This window comes from Ambystoma mexicanum, chromosome 5q (assembly GCF_040938575.1).
Source record: "Ambystoma mexicanum isolate Mex_15411 chromosome 5q, UKY_AmexF1_1, whole genome shotgun sequence".
NCBI lineage: Eukaryota > Metazoa > Chordata > Amphibia > Caudata > Ambystomatidae > Ambystoma > Ambystoma mexicanum.
Genome location: NC_090933.1, coordinates 1,341,557,351 through 1,341,579,621, shown reverse-complemented (window position 1 = coordinate 1,341,579,621; position 22,271 = coordinate 1,341,557,351). Strand labels below are relative to the sequence as shown.

Below are 22,271 nucleotides of genomic sequence, written 5' to 3'. Positions count from 1 at the left end.
AACAATGCAACTACTAGGCATAATGTCATCCTGCACATGCATATACATCATTCCACGCGCATGCCTAAACATGCGCACAGCCAAGCAGTCTCTCACGTCAGTGGTTTCAAGTAGCTGGCTACTAGGATGATTTAGTGGTGCTATCAAGAGGTAGCAAGTGCTCTGCATTGGCAGACAAAATTGAACTTCTTAGGGGGAAGACCTTTCAAGCAACCACCAGTACAAATAACACAAACTAGAGATGCGTCCCTGCTGGGCTGGAGGAGAGGTCACTGCCGAGAACTGACTGCTCAGGGAGCATGGTCAAAGAAGAAATCAAAAGAACACAACAGGTGTTGGAGCTTCTAGCCATAAGAATCACACAATTATCATTCCAAACAAGAATTGCCAACAACAGTGTGGTGGTCAACACTGACACCACTGCAGTGTCATACACAAACAAGCAGGGAGGAACTCACTCATTGAAACTATCCCTACTAGCACAAAGTATTCCGCAATGGTGCCTCAAGAGAAAAATGTACATCCAGTCACAGCATGTACCTGCAGATCACAATGGTTCTAAGAAGAGTGCTACAACAAAATCATGAGTGAGAAATCAACAAACACATTTTCAAAAAAGGGGGTACACCCAACAGTGGACCTGTTCGAAACAGCCCGAACCTGGTATGGCCAAACGTTGCATCCAGATACCCAGACAAAGGGTCACTAGAGAATGTATGGTTAATGGCCTGGCCAAGGACATTTGTTAACGCGCCCCCTGCAGCGCAAAGTAGTCCACAAACAAAACAACTTGCACATGTCACAACAAACCTAGTAACCCCATGTCTTGAGGATGGCAATACAACCACCCATCAAAATTGAAGTCAAACCCTTAAGTGCTAAGCACGAGTATGCTTGTCCTATTCGCATAGAATCTTCTATTCTCAGCATTTAAGTGGTTAAACACAGCTTGCTAACACAGCAACTCAGACCACCGACATACCCATGTCCACAACCATTGAGCCTGGTAGCTTGGCTACTGAAGTCATAACGTTTGACCACATGGAACTTGGAAGATGTATGGAAATTCTTAGGGAGTCTAGCAATTTAGTGTAATAAGAAAGGGATTAGCTGCACATCTACAGACCAGATATATTTTGCATGTATTTATTTGGTTATAGTTGTCTTTAGTTCCAGGGAACTTTTACAACTGTTACAGTTCATTGTACATATAAATCATAATCAGAATTCAATCTATCTTATTTAGCTATTAGCAAACAGCATATCACACTAGACAGACATTTACTATTAAAACATCAACAAGATCAGATTTGCACTCATCTACGACACATTACTGTTTTACTAATTAATTTCAGCAAACAGCAGGTGACAGAGATAGATCATGTTAAAAGTATCGCTTCAATTTTCTGTATCTGAATTACATTTCCATCTTATAATTTGCATATTTTCTCATTTTCATAGATCGAAAAAAAACACAGCTTTAAGCCATACACTATAAAGTGCAAAGTGCATGGATTACATGGGCGTATTTAGGCAATAGTGCCAAAAATGCTCACTTTGAATTGTGGCATATTGATGTACATATCTCCCATATGTGGACATATATAGTGACGCAAATACTGGACATCCAGACAGAACAGCTCTTACTGTCGCACGGTTTTCCGCTAGTTTACAGATGAGGCAATAGCGTTGGGTCTTAGAGCAATAGATGGTGCTCAATGGCAATTGGCTAACTGGCAGTTGGTTGGTGCTCATTAGTAAACAGAATCTACGTACATCTGGATTCGGACAGCATAGTAGATAGGCGGGTGGGTGAAAGTATGCATACGTTATTCCCTCTATTCGGTTGTAATTATGAAGCAGACTCGAATAAGAAATTATTTTCCCAGTCTTTTTTTCCCCAACTTTTTTTAAAATGCAAAGTTGATAGCTTTATACCAGCCACAACAGGCTCGGCCAATTGACCAAGTTAGATGAGTGTATAACTCTTTGCATAAATCATCATATCTGTTGGATCAATTAGTCTTCTTCAATTTGATGATATTTTCTCCTAACATGCGGAACATGTGACTCTCAGGATGACAAATTGCCTTCAAAGGAAGGACACCTCTGTTGGAGTATAGTAGCTTTCAATGATAAACCGAATTCTACTCTAATATATTGAATAGAACAGGAAGGAGGTAGACCGTGTATAGTTCGCCAAAAAATTTAAAAAATAAACTATTTTGTCTGGCCAAGATACATTTTTGATGAATAAAGCCTCCAACCCATAATCAATCACTGGGATCATTCACTGCGTATATAGAATCACGATTCCCTTCAAGGATAATACAAAACAAAAAGGACTGTTTTGGGATTGCCAACTGTGAGTTACCCAATATCGTAGTCACACAGGAAAAATACACAGCTTATTGAGTGAAAACAGATTACAAAGAGCCAAGGATATCCAGCATAATTTGAGACAAAACTACGCACAAGCATTGTTATCTGTTTGGCTTGTATCTTATTTTCAATAACAGGGAAATATCCAAGTCTACCATTTATGACCACACCCAGGTATATGTAGGTTTCAGTATACTCAATAGTCCCCCAGCTTGGTTACATTTTGGGCTTATTCACTTTTTTTTGCGACCAAGGGGCACAAGGACTACGAGTGCTCTAGTCACTACGGTGAATAACTAATTACCTATACGTCCCGTCCCCATTGCTCCATCTTTGTGGCAGATTCCACCGAACAAGACAAATGGGTGGAGCTGTGATAACCTGCCTCATGCTTAGGAAGAAGCAAAAAGTTTCCTCAGAACCGCCTGACGGAACTCTGCATCCCGCCTAGAACTGGTGTCCAGGGAATAGTGCTTATAGAAAGCGGACGGAGTGGCCCACGTAGCTGCCCTGCTAGTGATGTCCCAAGAAGCTGGCCTCTGAAAAGGCCACCGCCGTAGCTTTGGCCCGGACCGCGTGTGCGTGAATCCCTGCGGGAACCGTCTTACCTAGGGCCACATAAACCCATCCAATGGGCGATGGAAGCCATGGAGGCCCGAGTGCTTCGACTTCTGGAAAGATCTTATCTGGGAGAAGTACAACTTAAGCACTCTCCTCAAATCCAGGGAATACATGGCCCTTTCTGCCTCTAGCTGAGGGTTTGAAAAAAACACGGGTAGGCAGATTTCCTGGTTCAAGTGGAACGCTGAGATCACCTTGGGCAAGAGGTTTGGATGACTGCGCAAAATGACCTTGTTGCGGAAGGTGAAGGGTTCACACAACAACAGCGCCTGCAGCTCACTGATTCTGCGTGCAGAGATGACCGCCACCAAAAGGACTGCATTGAGCGTAACCCACCTGATGTCAACTGACACCATAAGCTCAAAAGGACTGCACAACAGGGCGCCAAGCACCACATTCAGGTCGCAGAAGGTAGGGGTCCTATGAAGTGGAGAGAACAGTCTGGAAAAGCCCATCAGGTGGGCCTTGCCCACCGGTTTGGCCACTGAGAAAGTAGGACCCAGTGAGTTCTTGTACGCCCCAATGGCCGCCAAATAAGTGCAGCAAGTATCGACCTGGACCCCAAACCAAGCCATGTGTGTGGAAAAAGACAACACGTTTGGCAAAGAGGAAGTGAGAGGATCGAGCCCCTTGCTGCATTCCCGGTGGCATAACCTGGCCCACTTATTCTTGGACGGAGCGCGTGGATGGCCTCCTGTATGATCTCCCAATCACCTTCAGAGAACTGCGAGTGGTGAAGTTGTAGAGAAGCAGATGTACAAGTCACTCATGGAGCCCACCCACTCACCTCCGTCATATTGAAAGAGCAGCAATAAAGTACTGTGCATGACACCTGGTATTGGCACAATACCGCATTTACGATATGAAAGACTTTATGTACTCAGACAACCGTACAGAATGTACCATCGAACTGAAGTGGTAGAAGGAAGTCTGCAAACACCACTAGACATTGAACTATAAGTAAAGTCTGACAGGGGAGAACTGACGTCATGAAGAGAAGACAATGGTGCACTGAATTGATATACAAATATTTAAAGAATGTAGATGTGACTGAAGGAACAATGAATATGTGAATACGAAGAAATCATATTCTGAGACAATAAGTAAGAAGAAATGCAGTAGATGTATATAGACAGAAACGCAAGGTAGATGAGACATATAGAAGCTTGCTACAGTAGAAGATATAACACGGGTAAAGCAGCCAAGCTGAGAAGATGGATGTTGGTTTTCGTATAACAGTAATCTAAAAACCCCAAGGCGAGAAACCAAGCCTGCAGAGCTAACAGGCACTGGAATACAGATTCATGCATGAACAAAGAATATTTGTTTGGCTAAAGATCAAGGATGCCACAGTGAAAAGCAACTTCAAGGTACAAAAGTAGTCAAAGAGGAGAAGGCATGTACGTAAGATATTGCTCTTAGATTAGGCAAAGGAGTAAACATTTGTGAGTGCCAAGTACTGGACAATTAAAGATGCAGAAAGCATATGCAAGACAGAGCAGGTCTCCAGAGGCCAAGAGGAGTAATAGCACCCAGCATAATTGAATCCAATAGCACTAAATAGGAGGACCAAATTGACAAATCATTGTCTCCTCACACATGGTGCAAGACCAGAAAACAAGCCCTTTTCATAAGGCTACAAATGAAGATAGCAATGTACCTTCACTCCCTTAAACGTTCCAAAGAATAGTCAGCAAGGTCAACTACAAAGAAGAGGCCTTGTCTTAGGGCCTAACTGATGAGAGATGGTAGGCTAATTAGCCAAGGGGGCAGTTGTCCGATGTTCCCTGCACCTGGGTTTTGTTTTGCTTACATGCCAACAAGCCGAAAGTCCAAGTTTGGAAAAGGGTGCCAACCAATCAGCATGACCTATGCAATGATGGACCATACATTGTTGCAGAAGCCAATCTGCTGGTGATATTCTACCATTATCTGTATTATGCGTAGTTAGAGGTTGTTCTAGGCGTGCATATCAGATAAAGGGCAGCCAATGATGTTACTAACACCTAAATAAGATACAAGTATGTGTTCCCTTAACCTAACCCTCCGCCGATGGGTTTTTACTATTTGCCACGTAGGATGATATCATAGCTGACTGGCGGTATAAAGCCTTTGTGTATCTGAAATGTATTTGAGTGTGTTTGAGCTGCGATGAATTGATAATAAATGAGTACTTTGCCATATTCTTTGAGTGTTTCCAGTTATTTGGGCCTGAAAATAGTTATTGTGCTTATCCCGTCCAGCACTTGATATGCTCCAGGTGCTACTGCACTAAGTTTCAGCTGGTCAGGATCCACGCCGAGAACGCCAGCCTGGCCGGGTCCGGGTGTTCCACTGCCCCACCCTGCTGCATCAGGAAGCGCCTGCCAGGAATCGGAAGCCGGAAGGAGCCCTGAGAGCAAAGCTGGAGGAGGTCCGAGAACCATGCTCTCGACAGCCAATGGGGGACAATCAGGATGATGCTGCAACCCATGTGGCCCAGAATTTGCAATCCGCCGGAGCAATGGAGGAGGAGGAAATGCATAGCACCCGAGACCCCCACCCACATCCCTGAGCCTCCCTGGCCCTGACCCACCATGAAGCAAAGAGGGGGCATTTGGAATTCAGAGGCGATGCAAATAAATCCTGAACCGAAAACCACCACATCTGGAAGAGGGGAAACAGAGTTAGTGTGCAACTCCCACCCATAAGTGTTGCTTTCGCATTGTCCTCCCCCGAGAGATGGACCACAGAGATCCAGATCCCTTCCGGCAGGGCACACTCCCAGATGGACACTGCTTCCATGCATAAGAGGGGGGACCGGTTCCCACCCTGCATGTTCAAGTAGAACATTGTCGTTGAATTGTCAGTCCTGACCAGAACCGCCTTGCTGTCATGCGACGCCTTGGATATTGGCGTTTATGGCGCCGTAGGGAGTCGTTACCGCACTTCCCGATTTCCAGCACGCTTCAAACTACGTGCATGCAGCGGTCTAGTTCTTCCACGTCGGATGTACGTAGTACTATTTAAGCACGCCTCCTCTTGACACCTGCGCGTTGCAACCTTTTGGTCAGCTGTGTTTTCCTTGCTGCCGTTATTGCGCTACGCTTTGTTTCGGTCTCTTCCGGTTCCTTTTTCTTGTATCCTTTCTCTTCATCTCTGCCCGTTCTCCCTTCTGTTCATGCTACTCTTCCATGCGTGGATCTTTATACGGGTTTCTTTCCTAGCGGCCTCGCCGCATTTACTTCCACTTTCTATCTTGCTGCCTATGTTTTGGGGTTTTGTGGTTGTCCGAACTCCAACTCAACCATAACTCAATCGTCTCTGATTCCTGTGTCCACATTGGGACGAACACTCTTCTTCCAACTGAATCCTGCATCTTCCAATCCTGCTGCCACATTTCCGAGGGTTTTTTTGCCACGTTGGGCTTTTTCCCCTAATTCGTCCCTCCCGGGAGGGGGGTCCTCAGAGAAGTGCTCTCTAGTAGCTTTCACTGTGGCTTCCTCTCGTGTGAGACTCAAACTTCAAAACAAAAAGGAGAAGGACTACAGATCTCATCGATCCTTGAGCCCAGTGGAAGAGGACACAATTTCCTCAGGTGAGGAGGTGGAGGAGGGAAAGTGGGACGTTCAGCCTCAACAAGAAAGGAAAGTTGACACTTGCCCCTGATGACCGTGAAGAATGCCTTGAGAGCCAAGCCAGCCACCATGAGCTCCATAAGACTGATCTGCAGGAGAGACTCTGTCCTGGACCTTGAGCCGTGAATAGAGTAGCCATCCAGGGTAGCCCCCCCCCCCCCCAGCCCATGAAGGAGGAATCTGTCACCCCAGAGTAGGCTCCGGATGAGAAAAGCGGCCCCCAGAAACACCTTGTAGTCCATGAGTCACCAGTGAAGATCCATAGGAAGAGATGGGGGCGAGCGGCTTGTCCGACTGCGTCCCCGTTTCCTAGTCCTAATTGGCCGCCAGGTGGAGCTGGAGTCACCTCGAGTTGGCCGTGCCGTACTGTGAGCACACCGCAGGAAGCCATAAGTCCCAGTAGGTGCTGGAACCATCATGCTGAGGTAGTCTAGTTGGCCAGGAAGTGATGAGTTGCCCTCTCAAGGGACAGAAGCCTGTTGGCCGTGGGGAACAATGTCCCACCTTACTCCAAGGAACACGAGGTTCTAGGAAGGGCTCAACTGCAAGTTCCGCTGGTTGAGGGAAAACCTCAACTGGTGAAGAACATCCACTAGCAGGAGTGAACCGCCCCCTCGGGCGAACAGGCCCTCACCAAACAGTCATCCAGATAAGGGTATAGGTGGTGGCCCTCCAAGCGAAGGAGGCCTGCCACCGAGTTCATGGGCTTTGTGAACACACAAGGTACCAAATTGAGGCAGAATGTCAACACCCTGGTGCAACAGAATCCTGAACCGCAGGAACTTCAGGTGCGGTTGGAAGATGGGGCCGTTTAGGTACGCATCTTTGAGGACTAAGGAACACATCCAGTCCTCTGCATACACCGACTCCGCTTTGTGAGCTGGATTGATCATCTTGAACAGTTTGAGGAATAAAGACAGGTTTAGGACCGAAAGGTCCAGGACTACTCTCAGGCCCACCTGGTTGTTTTGGGTACCGCAAAATCCTGAATTACTACCTGGAACCCCTGTTTAAAGGAGGCACTGGTTCCACTGCTTTTGTCCAAAAGAAGTTGGATATCCCGCAACAGCACAGGCGGCCCCATCTGCAACAGTGGAGGAGATTAAGGTGGAGGAGAAGGACGAGGAAGAGGAAGACTGAAGCCGGTGGAGACTACTGAAAGAATCAATGGACTCATGAAAAAGTGCTTCAGGATGCTCACAAAGAGCCAGCCGGTTCCCCACAGGAGAGCTGTGTTCCTTGACCTAGACGTCATTGCTTTTTGCCGTCCGGGGAGGCAGTGCGAAAAAAGCCCTGCGAGGTCCTATGCTGCTTCCTCCTGTGGTCGCTGGGGGATCTGTCTGCCATCGAGCCACACAGCCCCGAAAACCATTGAAGCCGCTGAAGGAGTGTGGCTTGAAGTCAGACCTGCCCTGGTTCTGTGGAAAGGACTTTTGCCCCGGCTTCGTCAGGATGGCCAAGGGCTTAGCTGTCCGGAAGTCTTTTTTTAAGTTCGTCATCAGTGGACGAGTGAAACAGATCTGTCCCTTCGAACAGAAGGTCTATGAACTTCTCCTGCACATCCGCTGAAAAGATTGTGGCGTTCATCCAGTGTCCGTCTCACCTCGATTCCCAGGCAGCGGCCTCTGCTGGCCATGTCGATATGGGAGACAGAGGGCTCCATAAGATCCTGTGCAATCACGTGGGTCTCTGTTAGAAATGCTTTGAAGGGAGTCTGGCTCCCTAGGGTGTCCGGCAGGAATTCCACAATCTCCCATCACAATTTCTGGTTCACTGCAGAAAGGATAGCATCAGTGTTTGCCTGAAGCAGGTGTAGCCCAGCGTTGAGGTAGCACCTCCTGCCAAAAAGGCTTGAGGGCCTTCTCCTGTTTGGACAAACAAATGGAGACTTTGAATACACAGATGCTGCTGCAACGACATAAGAATGTGGTTGAGGGTGGGACACCAGAAGTACTGGTTCCCCAGCCAGCAGCTGGAAGCAGCCGTTCAGCTTCTTGTTCATCTGAGTGTTAGCCAGAAGCCTTTCCCAGACCTACTTAGCTAAAAAAAAAAAGGACTTTTTTTTTTTTTTTTTTTTTTAGAGGAATGCCCGAGCAGACTGTGGCGCACAGGACCAGGACCTCCGCCAGCACTCCCAGCTCTTGGGTGGAGGCCTGTTCAGGATGGAGCATCCCCAAAATCTCAGCTAGGCCTTGAAGACGGTCATGAAATGCTTTCACAGACGAGGGAGGCTCTTATTACTGTGTGTCGCCGCCCCCCTTTTTTGTCAGGCAGAGGCGAGTCCGGGTCCTGCATGAGAGCAGTTGGAGGAGTCCCCCACTAATCAGCCCCCCGGCAACAGCTGCGTTATCGACAGGCGACTGAGGAGGGGTTGTCGGCATTGGTGGCAGCAGTGGAACGGGCACTGGAGCCGGAAGACTAGGAAAAGTAGGGGGAACCAGAGCGGGTAAGGGCTGCGCTACCAGGACCCCCAGTGGAACTCGTGAAGGGCCCAAGAGAGGGGGCTTTGGAGGCACCACCTGGGAGACCACTTCCTTGAGTTTCTTGAGGAATCCAGACATTTGCAGCGAGTGCATGAGTAGGAGAAAGCGTTTGACAAAACGATCCTCATAGGCCGCCGAACACGAGAGTGAGCAGGGCTCTCCGCCGCACTGGACCTTGTGTCCTGATCGAATCGCTGTGGAACCTGGGATGGTTATCCGAATGGGTGGGTGGTATAAATCTAGCCCTGCGTGGACCACCCGCCTGAGCATAGGGCCAGACACTGCTCCCCGAAGGAAGAGGACTGGAACCGCCCTGAGTCGCCCATTCTGAAGGCGATGGGGCCACCTGAGGCCTAGAGTCAGGATCTAAGATGGCCATCAACCATGCAGGCTCTGCCACGTGCTTGTCCACCATTTTGGGGCCTTGCGCCACGCCCTGGGCAGGAGGGCGTGAAGACCTTGCACTCCGTGCAGGGTCCGACATAGCTGGGGAGGCAATGCACCGAAGAAAGGTGAATGAAATTAGAAAAAACGAGCGGGAACACGTGGTACGTTGAACAAAAGTTAATGCACCTAGCTGGCGGGTCCGACAACCGTCCATGCGGAAAAAGGGACTGGAGGTGAGGTGCCGAAGGGCAGGGCCGCGGGGGCATTTTGCTGCCAAAGGGTCCGTTACCATGCCCATGTTGGGGGACGCCAACAAGGATGGAGGAAAGGGGCTGGGACGTATGAGAACTGGAGACTTGGACTGTCACAGAAACTGGAACTTTGAATGTAGTGGACTGTCATTTAAGATCTGCGGTGGACCTGCACAAGAGAAATGGGTAGGGCTTAGACCCTCTTACATGTGCTTTGATGTTTGGCACACCTGGAAGGCGGCAAAGGTTGGTCCAGGAAACCAGAAGGGGAGAACCAATGGAGGTAGGGGAATATAAGGGATAACAGGAAGATGTGGGTTGTTCAAGTGAGGCGAGAGGAGGTATCAGACCAAAAGGAAACCAAACTGTGGAAAGGAATGTGGAGGTTACAGCAAAGGTATTGACTGATAAGAGAAAATGGTGCTGTGGGGAGAGAGGGAGAGGGAGAGAAACAGAGAAACAAACAGAGAAACAAACAGAGAAACAAAGAGAAGAGAGAACAGGAAGAGAAAAGAGAAGAGAGGGGCACAGAGAGAGAGGGGAGCACAGAGAGAGAGAGAGAGAGAGAGGACAGTGAGAGAGGGGGGCAGGCAGAGTGGGGGCAGAGAGAGGGGGGCAGAATGGTGAGCAGGGAGTGAGTGAAAGGTTATGGGGAGTGGAGGAGGGTGAGTGAAAAGAAGGCGGGCTGCAGAGTAGAGGTTGGGGAGTAGTAGTGGTATGGAGGGGGAGGGGGGGGCGAGAAGGGTGTAAAACCAGAGGGCGGAGGTAGATCATAGTGAGAGGGACATCTGAGGGATAACGCACAGTAGTAGGTAAGTGAGAGAGCGATAGCATTGTATATGTGGGGGTGAGGAGGAGAGGGCATAGAGGAACAGTAGGAAAAGGAGTGAAAGGGTGTGGAAGATCAGGCAAGTGACCGAAGTAGGTCCCGGATAGCTGGCACCTGAATTGTTCTCCGAGGAAGACTAGATTGATAGGAGTTTGCCTTTAGTCCTTCACCTATAGGTAGATTGCTTTTAGATAGTAGTGCCCCTGGTGTCAAAGCATGAAGGGCTGAAGTGCTGAATGGCCACTGGTTCAGGGATATGGATGATTGGGAGCAATTGTCTCAATTGTGAGGAGCAAGCTGTATCTGTACTTGGTGGGCATAGCTGAAGCCATTTTTATATTTGGGGGGTGGGGGGGCCTGACACCAGAGACCGTGGAACAATGGGGATGATTGACTCTTGATCATGTGGTGTCTACCTCGTTAAAGGACTGGTGTGAAAACCTAACGAGTAGGCCAGTGGCTCAGATTACAAGCATAGGAGTGAATTTGGTGTGGATCGACAAGGCCTCTAATGGAGCCAAGATGTACTAAAATGTGTTGTCTCAGAAGGGGCTGGTATTTTGCAGATTTGAAGCGAGGGAAGACCCCAATGGACTCAATCAAGTTGAGGTAGTTGCCCTGTATCATTACTTTGCCATTATTTTACAGGTTTACAGTGTTGCTGTTCCCTTGATATGTAAAATGCTCCACTCCTACTAAAAACACCAGAAATTAACTTGCATGTGCATACACTGTGGTGTGTTGCAGAGAACTACACCTTCGCACAGCCCAGTGTGGGAAGCCAATCCTCTCCACCACCTGCCACCCTTCCTCCTATTATTGGAAATCATTTTACTTTTGGTTACCTGCTTCTGTGAGCGGCTGGTGAAACTGGATCAGCACCTCTTCTCCGTTCGGTGCCCGTAGCAGGGTGTACTCGCCGCTGTCGCAGTTGGTCACGCACTCCACGTACAGCTCTAGCACATCTGAACTGATATCCGGTGTCAGTCCCAGGAGAAGCACTTTACCCGGATCCCTAGGGGGCACCCTGCGGACCGACAGCTCGACATTTAGAAGGCGGTGCTGCTCCTTGTCAAGCACCCTCTGTGCATCTGTGGAAAAGAAGACCATCGGATCAGGAAGGGCATCTCACCTCACAGTCAAAACCCTCCTACTTCCTCGTGCGCCTCTAAATAGTTTACACCACCATCGTCAGAACCAAATGGAAACCTTTCTGGACATGTAGTGTAGGCTACAAAACGTGCGCTTGTCATTGGAGAGTAAGAAATGTTGTGCTGTGTGCATGTGGAGAACTAGCATTCATGCAAGGTGACAGTGGCTTCTGCAACTTGCAACTTTATTTTTACCCTTGTTAGAACTAGCAATGGTGTATACACAGAGACGTCTTTATCGGAGGGCAAAATAGGCACTTGCCCCGGGCCCCCTCCCCTGGAGGAGGCCCCAAGAAGGAGCCTTATTTTTTTTTTAAAAGTCAGTTTCCCTCAGTAAATAAGATTAAGTATCACACATCAGGATTTTCTATGGTGTGCTGCTAAGGCTAAACATATTTTCTGTCTTTTGTTGACACGTACATTTTGTTCTGGTCTGTAATGCTATGTTCACTGTGGTATACATAGTTTGTGTGGCACAACACCTATAACATGCGCACCTTTCTCTGGGTATTATATTGATCATGTGCAACAGCCAAAGTTGAAATACATATAGACAATTTTGAGTGCCCCGATGGTTCAGAGGATAGCTCAGTGTGTTAAGCACTCATTGCAGAGATATGCGTTCATATGCAAGATTATGCAACCCTAGCCTACCCACGCCCAACACCACTAGTTCGGGCTTCACATTTAAGAAAGTTACCACTACGTAAGTTCAAAAAATCATCACCTCCCTAAAACCCTCAAACTGCAAAGGAGACCGTTGTCCCACCGAAATCATAAAAGACGCAGCCAGAGAGCTCTCCCCCTTCATCAAACTTATTAACCTATTCTTCACCAATAACTCTATCCCCAGCAACCTTAAACAATCATGGGTTCTCCCACTCTTGAAAAAACAATCCCTAGACCCAGCCATACCCACCAACTACAGACCCATCACCACAGTCCCATTCCTACTAAAAATCCTGGACAGAGTCACCCACATCCAAATTCAGGAATACCTGGAATCCAACCAACTGCTAGGCATACGTCAATCTGGCTTCAGACCCCAACACGGAATAGAAACCGCACTTGTTGATCTCAAAAGCCAGATTGATTAAATTAAATTAAATTAAATTAAAGACAAAGGCAATGCCGCAATTCGACTCCTCTTAGACCTCTCAGCGGCCTTTGACCTGGTCAGCCACGAAATCCTCTGTAATCACCTAGCCACCGCAGCCCACTTCTCCTCCTCGGCCATCACATGGATACAATCCATCCTGGCAAATAGAACCATGCAGGTTTTCTCAACTACAGCTGCAGCAGACCCCATCTCATGTGGGGTCCCACAGGGATCCTGTGTATCCCCCACCTTGTACAATATATTTACAAAGCCTCCATTTGACCATTTGGACCGTCTGGGTATCACCTACACAAACTACATAGATGACACCCAGATACTCCTCACCATCACAGGCAATTACCAAGCAGACATCGCCCGGATCAACAAAATATTCTCCATCATTCAGGCATGGATGGCCTCTCATGGCCTCTGCCTGAATGATGAGAAGACAGAGCTCCTCATCGTCGGCTCCCCCAACACCCTAACTAAACTCAATCCCCAGCTACAATAACATCACGATCGATGGTCACACCATCCCTATTGCCAAAAGCGTGAAAACCCTCGGCTTCTATCTGGATGCCAACACCAACCTCTCCAAACACACCAATATGATCGCCTCAGCGTCTGCCTACACCGGCAAGCTCATTAGGACCAGCAGACCTTTCCTATCACCCAATAGCTGCCTCACTCTCGCCAGAGCCCTCATAAAATCCAAACTGGACTACTGCAACAGCCTGTACCTAGGTGCTAACCAATCCGTACTTAAACTACAGGTACTTCAAAATAACACTCTGCGCGTAGCCCTCAACATTCCCAGACGAGAGCATATCTCCATTGCTAGGAAAACCTGCAAATGGCTCTCCATACGCCAGAAAATTGATTTAAAAACCATCTGCCTCACGTACAAGTCCCTCAATCACCTAGTACCACCATATCTAGCTAACAAATTCACCTTGAAACCTGCCACCAGAACCACCAGATCTACCAACACTCTATGTTTGACAGTGCCCAGATTCCACCTAAAAAGAGCTGGCGGAGCCAGCTTCACAGTACTTGCCTCCCAACTTTGGAACACCCTACCTCTCAACATCAAATCTATCGAATCCTTCAAGAACTTCAGGAGGCAGGTCATCAGCTGGCTCCTGAACAAAGAGTAGCTCCCCTAACACCTGATCACTAACTGGCTCATTTAGTGTACATGACTGTATATTGAAACTGTATATTGCTACTTGTATATTATTCCAACATTTAAACTGTAAATTGTATGCCTTATACTATACATGCATGTACTATAAGTATGTATGTACGAAGTATGTAACACTAAGATACTTCTCAACTATGTAACCGTCTTCTTAAGTGCCCGTCTACCCCTGGGTTTGGAGCGCTATACAAATAAAACAAACAAAACAATACCAAATTCCATCAAAGCCGACTCAGCGTTTCCAATGCATGAAGTTGTTAAGCCTGCATATATATGTACTTTGTTTTATAGCACTGCAGGTGTTATCATCACCAATGTACCTGCACCAGATAGCGGTTGCTATAGAAACTAACATTGCATCAGTATGGTGAAGGTTGGTTTGTTTAGATGGGGAGTTGTAAAACCTAGGCAGGCACCTCCAATGATGACAATAAGGTGCTAGAGTTTTTTATGTATCCAAATTCCAGACTCTGGAACCAAAGCGTTCATGCTTGCATCCTGGCATTGCCAGCAGACGATACAGTGATCCTGACAAATCTTATAGCACTGACAGTACTGTACTGCCTTCTATGACGAGGTTTGCTTCTCACATACTGGTGGCATTGTTTGGCCAATTACCTGATCTTTCCTATCATGTAGGCCATTTGAGTGGAAGGAGTTCTAGATAGAAGAGAGCAGACCAGATATTGCATGCTTCTTGTAAGCATATTTTAAGTCCTGCTTATTTGACAACAAAACGGTTTGCTTTTTTGTACAATCAAAAGGCTTTCAGCACGTTTTTAAATACCATTGCCCAAGCCTGTGTTTGGGGTGTATTCAAAGCTTTAAAATACAAAAGAGAAACCTATCTGCAATCCTTTAAGATCACAACCATTAGTATGCTGGTATTTATATACTTTCCTTGATGATGGAGACAACGAAGCTAGAATCATTCCCATTTTGCATAATATGTTTCTATAACATTTTGTTTTTTAAAATCTTTATATTGGGTTATCTGATTTTCATATTTTCCAAGTCAATTCTGTAAAATGGGATTATTTTAGTTCTGGGCAAATACTAGAAAAGAAATTGGTAAAGAGTAGAACTTGCAGAGTGGGTACGAACCCAGCTTCACCTCTTAATCAATGTGTGATCCTGGGTATCTCATTTAATCTTGCATTTCCTCACCTGTCAAAATTGCAAGTCCCTAAAACTTTCAAAATTGTCAGCCCTTCAGAGCGATTTCATTCTTAGGGTATGATCTTTAAAAAGGTTTCACTGGCTATATATAGCATTGCTTCCTCTATAATTATAGTGAGCATTGATATATTACACACCACAGCCACCCGTTTTTTTGCTCTCGAATGGCAACATTGCTTGAAAATCATGTCCCACTTCTAATCTCAGTCTGTCTGGATACAGACGCCAGCCCTGGTATATTCAAATCGTAATCTACTCTCTATGCTATGGTATGGTATGTGGAGTTTTATCCTTGCTTCCCATTGGTCGCCCAAATCCATACTTGAATACTTTTGCTGTCTCTGAGGCAGCTAATCTGAGTCTTGACTATTCTGGATTATGTGCAATTTTGTCATAAAATCTGTGTCATGCAGTTACACAATGTCAATTACAGCTTCCACGTGGCTGCTATTGATGGAATGTTTGCTATACCTAGACTTAAACACAAGTACCCTCGTCGTTGACTGCTAATGTTGCTCCTGAAATGCTACTTGTTTATCACTCATTGTTACAGCATGAATGAAGAGGGGAAGGTATCTGAAAGCAAGTTCACCATGCTTATTTTGATCTCTGTGAGGCAGCATATCAAGCTACGAGTTGTCATCGTATCATGGGGTGTGGCGCACTAGATATTGTAGATCCCTTAATTCCTTTGGTCTGTTGGAGGGGGGGGGCCCAAAGGTGTCCGTGCCCAGGGCCCCCAAAGTGCTTAATATGGCCCTGTGTATACATGCGTATTCCTGCAGCCACGTAGATTAAGGTTCACTGGTTAAGGGTGACCGCAGGGGACCACTAGGATAGAAAGGGTATTAGATTGCAGGGGGCAGGCCCGCAGAGCTTTCCAGGGTTGGGAGGAAGAAGTGGTAGACTTAGGGGCCGAGATCTCGCAAGTGCTCAGTTCTCACCCATTTGCTGAATGCGGATGTGTGAGCCTCACTTGCAGTAGCATGTGTGCAAGCAAAGAGGGACAGGGCTCTGTCTCAGCAGCTTTAGACAGGCCCAGCGCCATCCACCCGAGTCATGGTTCAGCAGCCTTTGCCTCTCCAGAGGATGCAGACTAATACTCCAATCATCCTTAGCCTATAACATAATGAATGTTGACGAATCATGGGAGTCATAGTCCAACACATCTAGATTGGTTGCAGATTTCGGACCTAAGTGGAAGCAGCAGCCGGATGTGGGTCATGTGGGCCAAAACAAACTCGGATATGCTATTTGGATCCAGGTACCCCAAGTAAAAGGCCAGCCAGCTCTGCACGACTAGCACGCATCTCCATGATTCGTGCTAGCCCAAGGGCAGGCTCCCAGCTGTAGCTGCAGGTTGGCCATGGGGCTTCGGGTGTTCCTGGCTAAGAACACTGCTTAATCTTCACTTCGAGCACGTGTATCTACTAGGGTTCAGAAGGTTTTTAAGCACTCCCACTCTTTGCACAGAGCTACTGCTGCCCACTAACATCAAGTGACTTACAATGCTGGTCTTTCCATTACACTGGCAATAATGCAACCAAAACACCATCTCTCTTCAGTGCAAGGTGCTCCACCCTGCCACAAACGACAAGCCTTTGCTAGCCGAGAATCCGAGCACAAAAACCACAGCCTTTCCGAGAGTTTACAGCCCAAGATAAGTTCCATTAACAGCATGAAGTTATGGCAATTCGATCACGAGCCAGAGCAAGTGGTCACTAGCAACACCCCAATGTACAGTGGGATAAAATAAAAGATAGACAATCGCTTTTCCAAATCCCTCATCGCTTACCAGGGGATACAGCTACTGGCATTCTAGGCAGCTCTAGGCTGGCCAGTGGTTAAATGCTATGTTAAAATGTCGGGGGAACAGGAACCCATGCCGAACAGGGGTGGCCGGCATACCAGGGCGTACGTCTGAGCCGATCCTACCCCACTGGTGGGGTGAGGGAGTTGAGGATTAGGTCTGCTGGTACCGCGAGTCTTTTCTATCCAGAGTCCTATGGTCTTTTTCAGGACAACTCCCAGAATGCACCCAAGTGCAATCAAGAAAACCTAGACAAATAAGCAGAATGGAACCGAGAACAGAAATGGAAAAAACTGGGGTTTCTCTTGCTATATAGATGTGACCCACAAAACCCGACCTACTTACCACAGAAGGACCACAAACAAACAGTTGAAACAGTGGAAATTAACAGTGAGAAGGGAATATAGGCGAGGAGAGGCATAGAAATCCTCCCCATACTGAAATGGAAACAAAGCTCACCAGCAACCGTGAAACCCACAAGGAAATGAGCAGCCTGGGCACAGGGCTGCTACCCTGCAATTGGAGACAGAAAAAGAGGTGAGCTAATGTGCAAAGCCTTACATGGACATCTTAGCCAGAGATTGGGCAAGTGGAGAATGTGACAAAGGGGACCATTGGGAGCCGAGAGAAGTATTCAAAGGGGAAAAGCTGGGCTATAAAAGCCCAGCCAAGAGAACAGTTTTATTAAAGGTGTTCGGGGGAGATCAGGTGGAGCGGGGGTGAATCCAGAGACCAGAGAGAGAGAAGGCTTGCGGTGAAGTGGCCGTGTTTGGAGAGAGTGCAGGTAAGGGACTGTGTGCATCAGAGAGTATCTGCTGAGTGTTTTGTGGTGAGGCAGGTGCATTTAGAGAGAGATGGTGTGCAGTCATAATGTCGACATCAATAATGTCGACAGTCAAAATGTCGACAAATTAATGTCGAAAAACAATAATGTCGACAAACAAAAATGTCGACATTTTCGATATTTTTTCGAAATTTAATTTAGTGTATGCATAAATAAATAAATAAATAATTGGTATGTGTTGAGTATGAGGGGTGAAAGGGTGGTTGGGGGGGTGTGGGGGGGTGGCAGGGGGGTGTTGGGTGAGGGGGGTTGGGGGGGACCCCCCCATAGTAAATGATCCTTTTTTAGGTTATTTATTTATTGAATAAATAAATAAATAAATAATTGGTGTGTTGAGTATGAGGGGTGAAAGGGTGGTTGGGGGGTGTTGGGTGAGGTGTTGATAGTTTTAAGGGTTTATAGTCATAATGTCAAAAAAAAAAATGTCGACATTTTTTTTTCGAAAAAAATGACTTTTTACATTATAAGTATAGGATGTCGACATTATTATTTTCGACATTTTTTTTCGACATTTTTGTCTGTCGACATTTTTTTTTCGACATTATGACTATAAACCGAGAGAGATGATATGGTGTGAGAGGGAGCAAGGGATGGAGGGTGTGTGAATGGAGAGTGGGGGAGATGGTGGGAGGAGTAGTAGTGGGGAGGGCAGAGAGAAGGAGGAAGGTAGTTGGAGAGACAGGTGTTAGGCAGAATTATATGCAGTACCCTTTGGGAACACTACACACAACTAAGACTACAAGTGACAGTACAATTTCACCTTTAGTACAAGCCTGTACTACACAGTTGTAGTGGTAGCAGTAGCAGAGCAGCCAGACTCATTTCAAGAGTAAGTGAGCAGTACAAGATTTACACAAAGGGCAGCAATTACTATGGTTCAGGCAAACACTGACACAAGGTTTCCAAGTAAAAGAACATATATTTACTTATCAGTTGTATAACAGTTCACCTTTCTAAGCAAGTCAAAAATCACAATCATAAATACACCACACCCCTTAAATTCCAGACAAGTTAAGCTCACAAATGAAGTGGGAGCAAAATGGCACTCCAGCAATTTAAAAGGGAGGGAAAGACAAAGTTGTTAGAAATTAGGCAAAACAGGGGGGCGCTGTTGCGCACGACGAAGATGGCCGCCTGAATCCTGAGCTCCTGCTCCAGTACAAGATCCGTTCACAAAACATCCGTTTTGGAGCCACCTAAGCACCCACAAATGGCTGTGTAGACAAGCCGAGGTCTGGTCCCCAACGTCTCCAAATCCTGGTGGAAATCGGTCTCTGGCGCCAAAGTTACGCCGCTCTGAATTTGGCCCGACTGGTGTTGGGAGCGCGATCAGGCTCGGAGTTCCAGGCAGAGGCAACGCGGTGCCGTGGACTCTGGCGAGGAGGAGGCCGAGTGGGGGCGGGGCCATGGTCAGCGGCCCGCGCCTGACTCGCGCCCACGCTGAGCAGCTGCGGACTGAGAGCTGTTCGGCCGTGAAGACAAGGAGACGTTGTGCCCCCCTCAGGTACGATACCCGCTACTCTTCTGTGGCCCCACACCCCGGAATTTGCGGCGGAGACGCCACTAGACACGGCGGTGACATCCTGTTACGCGGCTGCCCGTGGCAGGGAGCCGGAACGTGGGGCGTGGAGGAATTGGCCCTGAGTGATCCGACACTCCCGGTGGACGGGAAGCCGGTCTCTGTGTTACGTGCGGGCCCACGCCCACTAAGACATTACATACATTTACGGAGGCCAAAGCCCACGGCTTCGCGAAGCAGCGGGAGGTGAGGGGCCCCTGTGCCAGTGAGGGGGGACTGATGTAAACGCCCTACTAGCAGGCAACATTGCTCCTGATATTACATTGCACGCCCTACATCCGTGTAGTCTGCTGCGGAGTCCTTGCCTCCAGGTCCCCATCCAGAACTATCTGTTTGTCGTGGGTGCACATACGCAGGAGATTACACTACCTTTGGCGACTTCAGGCACGGTCGCCCTAGCGCATGAAGCCCTGTGCTTGTGGCCTGGCCGATCCCATGCGCTGGTGGACACCCAGTCATCTATATAGGCCCTCTTTGGCGTAAACTGTGGCGCGCCCTGAGTTTTGACACCCAACTACGTGGGAGAAAATATAAATCGCTGGTGCCTAACATTGGGCCTTGGTGCCCTGGTACTGGGGTCCCTGCCGGAAAATCTACAGACGTCTTGGGAGCAAGGGGGGTGAGGCGGAGGACCCCTGTTGCCCCAGCTGCAAACTCGGTCGTCCTGATCCAGGTGGCTTCGCTGAATATCCACAAACAACGGGCCGGGGCTGGCACCATGGGCGAGCCGCACTGGGCTGGGAAGGGAGGCAAGACGCCCAGTAACAAGAGGAAGGGTCCGATGGATGCATTTACCGGCAGCCAGGCGCCGGACGCCATAACTGAGGTGCACGCTGACGCTAATGAAACCCCACCTGCAGACATTGAAGGACGGGAGGACAAGCTGACCATGCTTGTGGAAAATGAATTCCGAGCAGTGAACATGAAACTGGACGATATAGTGTCTACCATTGGCTCCCTGAAGGCAAGAGTTGAAAAAGAGCATACGTGTCACTGATGCAGAAAATAGAATTAGTAGTAACGAAGACGCTATCTCACAACATGGTCGTGACATCGCTCAGCTTAAGGAAGCCATGACTAAAATGCAACATAAATGCGAGGATCTTGAATCTAGATCAAGACGTAATAACATCCGTGTGGTCGGAGTGGCAGAGTCATTTGGGAAAGGCCAAATGGAGAAACAACTTGAACAACTGCTTAAAACACTATTCGGTCCTGAGTCATTCTCCGAACATTTCTTGGTGGAGAGAGCCCACCGTACTCTTGCCCCGGCCCCCAAACCAGGTGCTCCCCTCGCACAATAATTGCACGGCTGCTTAACTATAGAGATAGGGACACAATCCTGCGGCTGGCCAGGGAGGCTGGTACGCTTCAACACGAGGAATGCTGAATACATATATATCCAGACTTTTCTGCCGGGGTCCAGGCGAGCAGGCGATCATCTGAACCAGTTAAGAGACTCCTTAGAGACCGCCAGATTCCATATGCTCTGATGTTCCCGGCAAAGATGAGGATCCAACATGCGGGTAGGGCGCATTTTTTCGAATCCCCGACTGAGGCCACACTGTATAAAGAGACTTCCATACCTCTCCCCCCGAGGGGGGCAGGCCGGCACAGAACAATAGACCAAGATCCGAGGACTAGGGATCTCTGGCGACCGGATTGGTCTGTATCCGTATGAAGTATCCACTGCAGCCTTATGGGTCCTACAAGCAGGGCGGCTCCATTCCATGTGACTATTGGAGATTGGAGCCAATCAGGCGGCCATGTGAGGCAACATGGCTACCCCGGGAATGTTCCATGATTGTTTTTGGGTACATCGTCAAGTTGGGGGTGATGAGGGTGGGGAGGACGTAAGAGGGGTTGGAAATGGGTGTTCTTGGTGTGGAAATTTGGACCACCTGAAGGGGTTTCATTCGAATACAAGGTTGGCTTCGGCCGGAAGTTTGGTCAATGCCTAAACAAGCTCGACCACGGTTATTGAGTGAGTCAATATTCCGCAGTTGATGTGGGCGGTGGGTGGGACACAGTTGGGGCAGATGTTGTGGGTTCCTGGTGTCAGATCGGGATGGTTTTGGGAGTTTCTGTTTAAAGTTCGATTGTTAAAATCAGAGAGCGGTTGCATGGCAGAATGGCCGCATCACTTGCGACAGGGGCGAGGCTACGGACAGATGATTTTTACAACATGCGGGTATGGCACAGGCTGATAGGGGCTTAGAAGTCAAGCTACTCTCCTGGAATATTCGCGGGCTTAACAACCCGGGGAAGGCGAGGAGGGTGGCAGCATATGTTACACGCCATGATCCTCATATTCTTTTCATTCAAGAGAAGTGCGCAATGGGTAATGTCAATTCTGCATTCCTGCCAAGATGGGGCCCCCAGAGATACTACACAGAATACTCAACACAGTCTAGGGGAGTGATAACCCTCATACACCCCAAGCTGTGCTTTAAATACCACTCCAGTAAAATAGATCCGCTTGGCAGATATGCACTAGTCTGGGGGGAGTTGGTGGGATACCAATTAATACTTGTTAATACATATGGGCCAAATGTGGACGATCCACAGTTCTATTGTACGATACTTGATATGCTAACTACGTCAGGGGAGGCACTGATAATCTGGGGCGGCGATCTCACTACTATTTCGGACCAGTCCCTTGATCGGTCCTCTACTGCCCCCAGGGCCCCCTCCAGAGCCGCATTGGTTGTGCGGCAGTTGATGGAACAGATGGATGTGGTAGACGCTTGGCGCACACTGCACCCTACTGAGAGGAAATTCACCTTTTACTCTTCTGTCCATGATTCCCTTTCACGTATCGATTACTGGTTCATTAGC

General features: G+C 47.9%; 1 protein-coding gene across 3 annotated transcripts in view; it reads right to left on the bottom strand.

Annotated features, from left to right (window-relative positions):
• Positions 1–22,271, bottom strand: part of PARP10 (poly(ADP-ribose) polymerase family member 10) — a 453,575-nt gene that overhangs the window by 352,969 nt on the left and 78,335 nt on the right. For all 3 annotated transcript variants that reach the window (XM_069621970.1, XM_069621969.1, XM_069621968.1), the window contains exon 3: positions 11,416–11,661. In XM_069621970.1, coding sequence (XP_069478071.1) covers positions 11,416–11,661 — 246 coding nt within the window. The remainder of the gene's footprint in view (positions 1–11,415; positions 11,662–22,271) is intronic.